The 11,929-nt window shown below is 53.2% G+C and overlaps 1 protein-coding gene across 1 annotated transcript; it reads right to left on the reverse strand.

Moving 5' to 3' along the window:
* Nucleotides 1–8,837: 8,837 nt before the first annotated feature.
* Nucleotides 8,838–10,999, reverse strand: Gpr84 (G protein-coupled receptor 84). The gene is made up of 2 exons (XM_051159397.1): nucleotides 10,860–10,999; nucleotides 8,838–10,039 (listed from the first exon to the last, which is right to left on the reverse strand). The coding sequence occupies exon 2, from the start codon at nucleotides 10,029–10,031 to the stop codon at nucleotides 8,838–8,840; it is 1,194 nt and encodes a 397-aa protein (XP_051015354.1). The 5' UTR covers nucleotides 10,032–10,039; nucleotides 10,860–10,999.
* Between the last annotated feature and the right edge of the window lie 930 nt (nucleotides 11,000–11,929).

Consider the following 11,929-nt stretch of genomic DNA (forward strand, 5'->3'; position numbering starts at 1 on the left):
GTGTTACCCCACTCCTGCTTGGGGCCCTGCGCTGGACAGGGCTATGACGCCCTCTGTCTGGCTGTCTGGTCTGTGAGAAGCAGTGGCCAGCTTCAATCCCTTACCTCCTTCTCACCGCCCTGTATAGCCTTTGGCATGGGAGAGCTGGGTTAGAATGCAGTTGAGGGCTCCTAAGAGAATGTAGCTCTCTGCTTGTTTCTCCAGCCTTCTGTCTCCCACCAGGACGGAAAGGTTGGCGCCCCTTGCCTACCCAGTCTTCTGGCCAGCAACTTTCATTTGGGACTCTGCAACCCCATCCTTAGCACCGACTAAAAGACACAGCAGGAGCTTGGACTGTCTGGTTTGCCTCCCTCCCGCTCTCTAGTTTGTGAACCTTTCCCTCTTCCCCAGGGGACTCTAGGAGGCCCTCCTCCCTTCTTCCCCTTTGGCTGGGAAAGAGACTGTAGCCTGAACAGTGCCAGACACCTGCCTGCCAGATGTGGCGGTCCCCCATGCTGCCCCCACCCCACTGAGCTCAGACAGAGGGAGCCCCCCCACAGAGTGATTTACTGCTGCAGTCTCTTCCTCAACTGCCCCTTCAGGCGGCTCTCTCACTCTCTCCTGGTGCCTCGTGCTCCCTCTTTTCCCACCAAGGCCCGGCAGCCTCCTCCCATTCTGGACTGCTAGGCCCTGGGCTGCGTGAGTGCTGGCTCCTTCTCTGACTGAAGAAGGAATGGTGGGTGAAGGATGGTTGCCCCTGCTGCACCCCTAGGAGAGAAATCAGCAGGAGGACTCAGGACAGTGGCAGCCAGAGCTGATGTCACTCTCAGCAGGGCTGGAGTGGAGGAGGCCAACAGACCCAGAACACTGAACCAGCACTCCAGGACTAGGCAGGGGTCCTCTGAGAAGCAGACCAGACACCATAATTGGGGCTGTGTCGTGAACACGTAGTTTCACATCTCTGGCTGGGTCTCCAGGCCTTGTTTCTGGATGTGTGTTTCAGATAACGCGCAGGTAACCCTTCAGTCTAATCCCAAACACTCCAGGGCCCCCAAGCCCTCGGCCCTCTTCAGCGTCCTCGCCCTATGTCCTCCTGGGTCTCCCTAGGTGCTTGTGATTCTCCCTTAGTGGCATTTCTCTCTGCTCACACCTCAGCCACCCTGTCCTCTACTTCCTGGCCATAGCGGAACTCACTGGAATCCCACCAAAGCAAGGACCCATGTAGAGCCTGTTTTCCTCCCATCCATCCTTGTAACCTGGTCTCTGCTGGGCTGCCACAGGGTCCATGACTGGACACATGGAGAGTCCAGAGAAGTAAGGGAAGGGAGGAGAGGCCTAAAAAGGAAGAGAAGCAATGGAGGCACAGAAGGGTGGAAAGAGGTAAGTGAAAGTGACAAGCTGGGAGGGAACCCTAGACAAAGAAAGCAGCACGCAGGGCTAAAGCAGAGAAAAAGAGCAGAGGAGGAGACAGGAAAAACCCAGCGAGAAAAGGCTGCTGGGGAGGGGGCAGGTGAGCTCTCCCGGGCTGCTTTATGCTGACAGGTCATAAATCACCTGTGTGCATATGTGTACAAGACACATGTATGTAGGGGTCTGAGGTGCTGGGAAGGAGGATGTCCACAATATTGTCCTTTCTCTTAGCAGCCTCCTTTGAGGCACCTCACACCATGTCGCAGCGTTCTCCATGCTCCAGGGACCATTCTGAGGGCACGTCCACGTCTCCTCAGAAACCCTGGCTTTCTCACTTGGAATACAGCCTGCTGGAATGTTGGGGGGGGGGTGGCGCACAGAGTAACCCGAAGCCCCACCCCCTCACTGCCCACCAGCTGCTCCTGCCCTTCTCCTCCCCCCCCACTCTTCTTCTATGTCCCCCTTCTCTGCAGCAAGCCCTCCCCCCAGACTCTGACCCTCAGCCTGGTTGGGGCCTGGGTCAGAGGAGAGACAAAGACAGGATTTATCACCAGTGTAGAGACTCAGCCAAAGATCAGGGCTGAGGGCAAGGACTGACCTCCCTGGGATGGGAGGGGACACTGGGCCTGATGCAGGACGCTGGAAGGCTGAGCTCGCCTGGCTCCTGCCCATAACCCCCTGTGTTCTTGCTCAAACTGGATCTCTCTTCTCTGAAAACAGAGAAGATGCCCCTGAGGCATTCCCCCGCCCCCCCCCTTTTTTTTTTTTGGTTTTTCGAGACAGGGTTTCTCTGTGTAGCCTTGGCCATCCTGGACTCACTATGTAGACCAGGCTGGTCTTGAACTCACAGTGATCCGCCTGCCTCTGCCTCCCGAGTGCTGGGATTAAAGGCGTGTGCCAACACACCCGGCTCCCTTTTTTTTTTTCTTTTTTTTCTTTTTTTTTTTTGCCTCTAAAGGAAAACTTGAGAGGGGAACAGATGAGATCTATGTCACAGGGTCATTCTCTTATGACTGGAAACCGAGGCAACCAGGCCTCCAGTTGTTTCTGGGGCTAGGAAGATGAGGGAAGAGGCTGCCAGATGTGGTACAGCTGACAACCGCTCTCTGATATAGCCTGTCATGCAAGAAGGGACTGGAGGCATGCTCCACCTGAAGATACAGCAGCAAGACTGGTTAGGGGTTACTAGGCCCTACTCCGGTGGTGAGGCAGTTTTCCTCCTGAGGTGACGACACTCAAGGGGCAGGGAAAGCAGCCTTTGAATCAGGCCCAGATGGCCTGAGATTGTCTGCCCAACAGACAGGATGTGTGCTGGAACAATCCAGGGTGTTCTGAGAAACCAGACTCTGTGTCTTCTGTGGGTGGACACTGAAACGCCCCCAGCTGCCCTTGGAGGCATATCCAAAACCTTGTTGCCTCTGGCGTCCAATGCCCTGGTTACTGCCTTATCTTACTGTTTCCAGGGAAGGGCAGACACTACAGTGAACTCCAAGCATGGGCAAGGTGGCTGAGCCCCTGGGCCCTCACCTCAGTTCACCCAACCCATTCCTACCCAGGGCTGATGGAAAACTTGGGGGTCTGCTCTCTGACTGCTCTACAGAGAAAAGCCATTGTCTCAATATCCAAGGAAGTGCTAGAAGTTGGAAATTTTACTGGAAGGGTAATGGATTGGGAGAAAACAAAAGAAATGGGGGGGGGGGTCAGGAGAAGGGAGATCCTGTCTTTTTTTTTTTTTTTTTCCTCCTTACTCCCCCTTCCCTGATTGAGGAGGCAGATTTACAGCCTTGGTGTTGGGGGGAGGTGAGCATAAGGAAGACAGATCTGCAGTTTTGCCCTCTGAGTGTCTGGGTACTTAGCTTTAACTCCCCCATTAGCATCAATCCCCATCTCGCTGCCCATCCGTCTTCTGACATCAGCTCCTTCCTCTCTATGTAGGCCAGGCTTTCTGACCCTAAGCGGCTCTTAAAGGGCCAGTCTAGACCCTTCTTGGTTCCCTCCTCTCACTGGGAGGAGGTGGGGGCGGGGCACAAGCTGGTGCCTGTGCATACGTGTCCTGTGGCCGCCCTTGCTGAGGCCAGTGTCACCAAGGGCATGGATGGGGGCTTCCCGGTCTCTGTAGACCTCCCTTCTGTCACGGCCCCTAACTCTGTCTGCTACCCCACCCCCAAACTTAGACCAAAGACCCTGCTGGCCAGGGGTTGAGGACTGGAGAAGGCATGTGGGTCCTTAGGCATACCCTTCTTCCCTCCCTCATTTCCTGGAGGCCCAGGGCAAGGAGTGTTTTTAATTCTCGGCTAGCAGTGGGGGTGGATAGGTTGGGAACAGAGGCTCCTAGGAGATGTTCTGAGCGCCGCATTCCTTTCCCAAGGACCCAGGCTCTGGGCTCGATGGGAGATCTCAAATCCCTTCTCAGTGAAGGAGATGTCAAGCCCGAGAAACATGCTTGAGCTTGCTGGCTCCTCTCCCCGATTCGTTTCTCAGCCACTGAGCTTAGAGGCTCAGGAAGAGCGGACTTCTCCCGGTCCTCTGCAGAAAGGCTAACTGCCCTCCAGGGTCTCCAAAAACGACAGGATCCTCACAAAATTCCTCCCTGATCTGCCTTCCATCCTTTCTGCTGCAAAACTCTGCGGGCACAGCAGTGGGCTCTCAAGGGCCACGCCATTATAGCTCTCTTGCTGGTGTCTGAAGCCCACCACTCACAGCCCCGGAGCTCCCTCTTTCTCGAGCCGAGATGGAGAGCCGCTGGTGGGGTTCTTGGGAAAGTGGCCGCGTCCGAAACAGGAGCCCCCACCGCACCCCAGCGGCCCCTTATTTATCACCCTCCAAACCTCACTCTCAAAGAAGCATAAATATTCCTAATTCTTGAAGGCTGAGCCTGAACTCGTAAATCTCAGCGGGGGTGGGGTGGGGAGGGGGTCCCGCGTCACTAACGCGGCGGCAGAGCTCCCACGGGCTGCGCGCCGCCGGCCCGGGGCCCGCCAGTCTCCAGCCTGTCTCAGCCGGTCACTCGCGGAGCCGCTCCCGAAGCGGCACGGCGGGCACGCGCGGCGGGCACGCGCGGACTCGGCCCTCGGGGGAGGGGCGCGCGGCCTCGCCCCCCCCCCCCCGCCGCCCCTACCTCCCCCACCCCACCGCGCCACAGAGCTGTAAATCAGGGGCCGAGGACGCTGGACCAATGGCAACGCGCCTCGTAAATCGGCCTGTCAAGATCAGCCAATGAGATGAGGCGTTAAATCAAATGCTGTCAGCGCTCGGCCAATGAGAGGCTCTGGGCTGACCATAAATCTGTCTGCGAGAGACAGCGAAAGAGAGAGAGTGTGTGCGCGCGAGCGAGAGCGGGCGGGCGGGGCCGCGGGGCGCGGTGGGGAGGGGGGCGCGGGCGGGCGAGAGACTCTGCAGTCGGCTCCAGAGAAGCCCAGATGGAGAGGGACAAAGAGAGGCCAGGCCAGGGCCCGGCAGAGGCAGAGGTGGGGGTACAGGCGCTGACTTCCCATCCGGGCACGCGCGCCCCAATAGGGAACCCGCAGAACCCAACTCAGTCTTCACGGAAATTAGGCTCGGAGAGCGCAGCGGGTGCCTGTAATCCCGGCAGCCAGGGAGGCAGAGGCAGGTGGATTGCTGTTGAGTTCGAGGCCAGCCTGTTCTGAAAAGCGAGTCCAGGACAGAAAACAAACAAACAAACAAAACCCTGTCTCGAAAAACAAACAAGCAAAAAAAAAAAAGAAAAAAAAGAAAAGAAAAGAGAAGTTAAGAATGGAGAAGAGTGCAGAGGGGACCCCGGAGGGTGAGAAACCAGCCTCCTTGCTAAATTTCTGTCCTTTGGCCTTGGGGATTCCCGTGCCCTCTGAGTCATTTTTTCCCCCAGCAACTGAGGGTTAAGAAGCTACTGTGGTGCCTAACTGCAACAGCCCTTTTCGTTGTTCCCTTATGCTCGGAGGAAGCTTTCCAACTGCCTTCAAGGAATGTGAAAGGCGAACCTCCTACAAGCCTTCAGAGAACTGTCAACCCTCAGAATCTTGGAGCAATTCCTCAGGAAGGACTTTCAGGGTTTGCCTGATCACAGATCTCATGAGCAAGCGTCAGCGAGACTGTGTAGTACTCAGTCCTTAATGCTGGCAACAGCTCTGGTTAGACTTTGCACTCAAGCCACAGTTTATCACTTAGCAGCCCTTTGACTTTGAACGAATTAGCCTGTTGGTGTTTGTTTTCCCATCTGTAAGAAATTATATAAATCATCACAGGAGTCTTATGCTTACATGAAATATCTTTGCAAAATTTAGCACTACACAAAGACTGTCTTCCACTCTCGCTTTCTACAGATCATGAAACTTGAAGCTGCCCCGAGGTCTCAAGTTCAGGGAGCCGTCACTCAGGTCCTTGGCCAGGCCTCAGCTGCACAGTCCCAGGCTGCCTCAGCAGTGTCTCCACCTGGCCTGGCTCCACCCTGTCTCTGTAGCCTCAGCTTGCTTTTGTTTGTGGGCCGTGGTGAACCCCTAGAAACACAGGCTCTGGGTTAGTGGCCCAGATTTGGGACCCTGACAGCCTCTGTCTCTGTCTCTGTCTCTGTCGTCTGTCTGTCTGTCTGTCTCTCTCTCTGTGTCTATTCTTATTTCAATTCTTCAAGATTCTGTTTTCTCTAACCAGGCACTTGAAGATAGGAAGGGGCTACATGCAGTAGGGCATCTTGTCCTCTGCAGAGTCTCACGGTGCCCTCCCCTGCCTCACTGTAGATAAGGACAGAGGCTCCACTTGCTAAGCATGGTGGCACACGCACCAAATCCACATCGTCTGGAGCCTGGGGTAAGAGGGCCAGGGATTCAAGACCAGCTTCAGCTACATAGTGACAGCCTGCTGCTAATGACATAAAAGAAAATTAACGGCTTCGGCAAGGAGTAGGTGCCTGTAAGTTCGCACTCCAGTGATCTTGGGCTGGAGGATCATGAGCTTCACGCAGCTTGGTTACATGCTGAGAAGAGTGCAGAGGGCCCCCGAAGGGTGAGAAACCAGCCTCCTTGCTAAAGTCAACCTTAAATTCAAAACCTTAAGCAGCATGCACAGGGGCGCAGGCCTCTAACCCCAGCACTCGGGAGGCAGAGGCAGGCAGATCTCTGAGTTCAAAACCAGCCTGATCTATAAAGCAAATCCAGGACAGCCAAGGCTACACAGAGAAACCCTGTCTCGAAAAAAAAAAACAAAAAGCAAAACAAAAAAAACAAACAAAAACCCCATAAAACAAAACAAAAAAATTCTCCCTTGTCCCTCATCCCTCATTTTTCTAGCTAAACTTGGTGTGTGTGTATGTGTTGTGTGTGGTGTGTGTGTGTATGTGTGTTTAGTGTGTGTATGTGGTGTGTATGTGGTGTGTGTGGTGTGTGTGTAGTGTAGTGTGTTTGTGTATGTGTGTATGTGTGTGTGTGTGTGGTGTGTGGTGTGTGGTGTATGTTTGTATATGTGTGTGGTATGTGTATGTGTGTGGTGTGTATGTGTGTGTGTATGTGTGTGTGTTGTGTGTGTGTATGTGTGTGTGTTGTGTGTGTGTGTATGTGTGTGTATGTGTGTGTGTATGTATGTGTGTTTAGTGTGTGTATGTGGTGTGTGTGGTGTGTTTGTGTATGTGTGTGTGTGTTGTGTGTGGTGTATGTGTGTGGTGTGTGTGGTGTGTGTGTATGTGTGTGTGTATGTTGTGTGTGTAGTGTAGTGTGGTGTGTGTGTAGTGTAGTGTGTTTGTGTATGTGTGTGTGTGGTGTGTGTGTGTATGTGTGTAGTGTGTGGTGTGTTTATGTGTGTGTGGTGTGTGTGTGGTGTGTGTGTGTGTATGTGTGTGTGTGTGGTGTGTTTATGTGTGTGTGGTGTGTGTGTGGTGTGTGTGTGTGTATGTGTGTGTGTGTGTTGTGTGTGGTGTGTGTGTGTATGTGTGTAGTGTGTGTATGTGGTGTGTGTGGTGTGTGTGTGGTGTGTGTGTGTGTGGTATGTGTGTAGTGTGTTTGTGTATGTGTGTGTGGTGTGTGTGTGTAAATTCTGGGCTTCCACCCCTGGTCAGGGTTCTTGCTGGCTTTCTTTTTCTTTTATTCCCCCCCACCCCCCAGGACAGAGTGCTGACTTCGAACTCAGAGTTCTGGGATTACAGCAATATCACCGCTCTGCCCAGCTGCCGGCACTTTCAATAGTCAACTGAAAGTAAAAAAGGAAGCACAGAGAACCAGCGCCACCTGGTGGACATTTGCTTTCTGATGGTAGTTGGGAAAGCAGGGCCTCTAACATCCCTGCCTGGCTTTCTTCAGCCCGCACAGGAAGAGCTGAGGAAGGAGCCTTCATGTACAGCTTAGCCACACGCTAAGCTCGGTTCCATTTCCCCAGAGCACAGTCTCCACCTTGTCTGTCCCCTTGCATCGGGCACGGTGGGTGGGAGGTACTGCAGGGGTATAACCGGCAGAGTTAAATAACCGTTCTGGCCTGGGTGGGGGATTCTGGCAGTGAGCGAGCAGTAAGGGCCATTTTATTAAGGAAAAAGGCGCACACCTGTAATCAGGCCGTGCCTATCGTTGCAAGACATCTCAGTTTGAGCACAACTTGGGCTACACAGCAAGATTGTCTCAAAGAAAAAATAAGAAGGAGAGGGGAAGCTAATTCTCTCTAAGAGTGCATGCGTCCTGTAACTTGGAACCCTGTCAGTCGCAGGCTGTGTCTGTCCCTAGACAACTGCTTTCTGTGTGGCTCTGACACGGGTCACCCCAAAGCCTCAACCACTCGGTTCCAGTTCTGACCCAGCTTAGAACCTTCTTTCACACATAACCACTTCTGGGCATTAAAAGCATGCAGTGTGGGCCTGGAGAGATGGATCAGCAGTTAAGGGCACTGACTGCTCTTCCAAAGTACCTGACATGGCAGCTCACAACTGTCTGTAACTCCAAGATCTGACACCCTTACACAGACATATATGCAGGCAAACACCAATGTATGTAAAAATAAATAAATAAAAATGTAAAAGCATGCAACGTGGGGCCGGGGAGGTGGGCCCTGAAGTGCTTACTACACAAACATAGGGAATCTGTAGTTGGACCTGCAGCACATATGCAAATATTGGTCATGGAGGTGCAGGCCTGTAATCCCAGCAGTGGAAAGGCCTTGTCAGGAGGGTCCCTGGAGTTTGTTGGATAGTCGATATAGTCAAATTCCCAAGCTCCAGGTTCAGTGAGAAACACTGTTGCAAAAATTTAGATGGAAAGAGATGGGAAGGCAACACACTCGCGTGGGTGCGCGCGCTCACACACACACACACACGCATGCATGTACGCACTTGCGGCGTGGGGAGAGTCCAATGCATTTATTAATAATTAACACACTCCTTGGGTCATGCAGGGCTGAGACATTGATCCCTGAATAGGGAAGCAGCATGCCTCCACACGGTTCCGAATGTTTGCCCTGGCCTGGTGAATGGCCTACCAGCTCTAACGGAACCGACGGAAACTCTGTGGCCCGCGTTTCAGGATGGAACCGTAAGCGTGGCGAAACTGGCGGTTCATGGCCGCGTAGAGCACCGGATTGATGCAGCTGTTGAGCCAGGTGAGGTTGGCAGCTACCATGTGCACAACGCGGGGGGCGCGGCCTCTGGTGTCCAGAATGTTGAGCAGCAGGAAGGGGATGTAGCTCAGGGCAAAGCAGAGGAACACCGCGAAGCACATGCGTGTCACCTTCCCGAAGTCCGATGGGGCATCCGGGGGTCTGCGCACTCCTGCAGCTTCCCCAGGCCTGCGATGAACTTCTGGAAGGCCTCTCTCTGTCATCTGCGGAGCTGCCTTTCTAGCGTCCTGGTGGGTGGCTTCTGAAGAGTCGCCTTCCAGGGTCTGTGTGGTCGCAGCACTGACTGGCTCAGATGAGACTCCCTGCTCGCTGGGCCCTTTCGAGGCAAGGCCGCTGTCTAGCTCCTGGAAGTGGCCAGGCATGGCTTCGTGTGTCCCAGCCACCTGGTGAGAGCAGAAGCTGGCCTGTTGCAGCCGATATTGGTCTAGTGCTCTAGCCGCACGCTTCACTTGGCGGTGGATGAGGCAATAGAAGACTCCCACACTGCTCAGCCCAAGCACAAAGTAGACGCCCATGAGGACGGTGGTGTAAGGCCGTCCTCGCATGCGGTCAAAGCTGCAGGTGCACACCACTGGCACCAAGACAAAAACATTCCAGAGAGGGGCAAAGCTGGCCACCCCCACAACCCAGCTGCCCACCAGTGCCAACACGATCCCCTTGGCACTGAAAACCTGGGGAAAGAGCTTAGGGTGGGCGATGAGGAGGTAGCGTCCGAGAGCAATGAGACAGAGGGTGAGAATGGAGACGGAGTTGGAAGTAAAGAGGAGGAGCCCGAATACTCTGCAGAAGATGGCGCCGGTACGCCAGTGGAGATGGAGGTATGTGTCCACGGAGAAGGGCTGCAGGAGTGTGCAGTAGAGTAGATCGGCCAGGGTAAGGTTGGCTATGAGCAGGTTGAAGCGGGTTCTGAGCTTGGGACGGATGGCCAAGGCCAGCAGAGTGAGCACGTTGCCCACGGTGCCTGTCACAGCTACCACCACGCCCCAGATAACTGCAAAGTAACGATAGCCCAACACGGACTCGTGGTAGCAGGAGAAGTTGGCATCGGAGCTGTTCCACATGCTGGAGACTGAAGGGAGAGGAGAGGGAGGGGGAGATGGTATGAAAACTCGCCCCTCTCTGCACAGCTCTGTCCCCTTGCACCTGCTCTGTCCCTACAGCTCACTTCAATTCACGGCTCTGGAAAGTCACTAACACACAGCTTCATCTCAGAGCTCCTGCTTATCTACTTAGGTTCTCTTGCCCTTTCCTCCCACATTCTCAGACTTGTAAATTCTTCTTCTTTTTTTTTTTTCTCTCTTCGGTTTGTTTGTTTGTTTGTTTGTTTTTGCTTTTCGAGACAGGGTTTCTCTGTGTATATCCCTGGCTGTCCTAGACTTGCTTTGTAGACCAGGCTGGCCTCGAACTCACAGCGATCCGCCTGCCTCTGTCTCGCAAGTGCTGGGATTAAAGGTGTGCGCCACCACGCCCAGCCAGACTTCTAAATTCTTATCAAACATCTCTTCTGGAAACGGGTTAATTTTGTTTCTGCAAACTTTGTCAATATGCAAGGCTTTGCAATATGTGAGGAATGTTCCCCACAACCCTGGCCGCTTCCATTCTATACTCCCCAGTTCCTGACCAGCCAAGAGTCTTTGTCCTTTGCCCCTCTGCACAAGAGCCTTACTTTTTCTTTGTTTCACTCTTTGATACTGTCTTGTTATGTGACTCGGGATGGCCTTAACTCTCAATGACTCTCAGGCCTCAGGCATGTACCACTATTCTCCTGACCTCAGATTTTCTGATTGTAACTACCTGGGAAATGAGAGAACTGAGAAAATAGAACTATATACAGTACACACACACATAACACACACACACACAAACACACACTCACACGATGTGCTCACCTGAGGGTTCCGGTTTTCACACTTGTCTTCAGTAAACACTGCCCAGCTCACATAAAGAGCAGGCCTTTCTTGGCACAGCTTGGCCTCCAGCCTTTCTTGGGGGCAGCCCGGCTTCCAGCTGGACATGTAACCCTCCTGCCATGCTAGACTGAGAGAACCAGAAACCCTGAGTTACCCAACATTAGCCACTTCCTTCCCCGCCTCCGCTAGTCCTACTAATTTTACCTTGGCTACTAAAGTCCAAGCTCTCTGTTGAAATTCCCCTGCAACTTACTACAGAATTGTCTCACTCTTTTCTCCTTCCTGAAACACAAATGCTGTTTCCTTCCTTTCTGTGAGGCAGAATGTCTATTAGGTCATTGCTGAGAACTGTTAAGCAGGGAGACAGGGTCAGATCCTCTGGACTACTTCTATTTTTTTTTTTTTTTTTTTCCCTTTTCTTTTGAGACAGTGTCTGACTCATTAATTCCAGTCTTCCCTGAAGCTCACAGAAATCACACTGCCTCGGCCACTTGAGCGCTCTGGGCATAGGAACGAACTACCACACCTGACTGGACCACTTCTCAAGAGGTCAAAACCCAAGACCAAGCCAGGCTTGGTGGCTCATGCCTGTTATGGCAGCACTCAGGAGGTGTGGAAAGATGGTAAGTCCAAGGTCATGCTCAGCTACAAAGTAATTTTGAGGCCAGCCTGGACTACAGAAGACTCTGTCTTAAAATAAATAAATGAAGCCAGGTGAAGTAGCCCATGCCTTTAATCCTAACACTTGGGAGGCAGAGGCAGATGGATCTCTGAGTTCCAGGACAACCAGTGTTACATAGCGAAACTGTGTTTCACAAAGCCAGACCAAGACAAAACCACATAAGCTTAATTGACAGCCAGACTGTTGACTCCTGCTCACAACCCTGGCTCTTAGGGGTCAGAAGCATTTTGAGGCCAGGCTGTGCACAAAATGAGACCCTGTTTCAGAAATAAACAAATGGCGACTCCTTGTTCTGTGGCCGGTTGGGGGCACTGCTGGTCACGAGACAGAAGGACTCGGGTGTGGCTCAGTGGTGACTACCTGGGGT

The sequence above is a fragment of the Acomys russatus genome, chromosome 17, assembly GCF_903995435.1.
Source record: "Acomys russatus chromosome 17, mAcoRus1.1, whole genome shotgun sequence".
NCBI classification, from domain to species: domain Eukaryota; kingdom Metazoa; phylum Chordata; class Mammalia; order Rodentia; family Muridae; genus Acomys; species Acomys russatus.

Bases quoted from the DNA above. Each gene is read 5' to 3' on its own strand.
- Gpr84 (XM_051159397.1), bottom strand. From the start codon at position 10,031: ATGTGGAACAGCTCCGATGCCAACTTCTCCTGCTACCACGAGTCCGTG.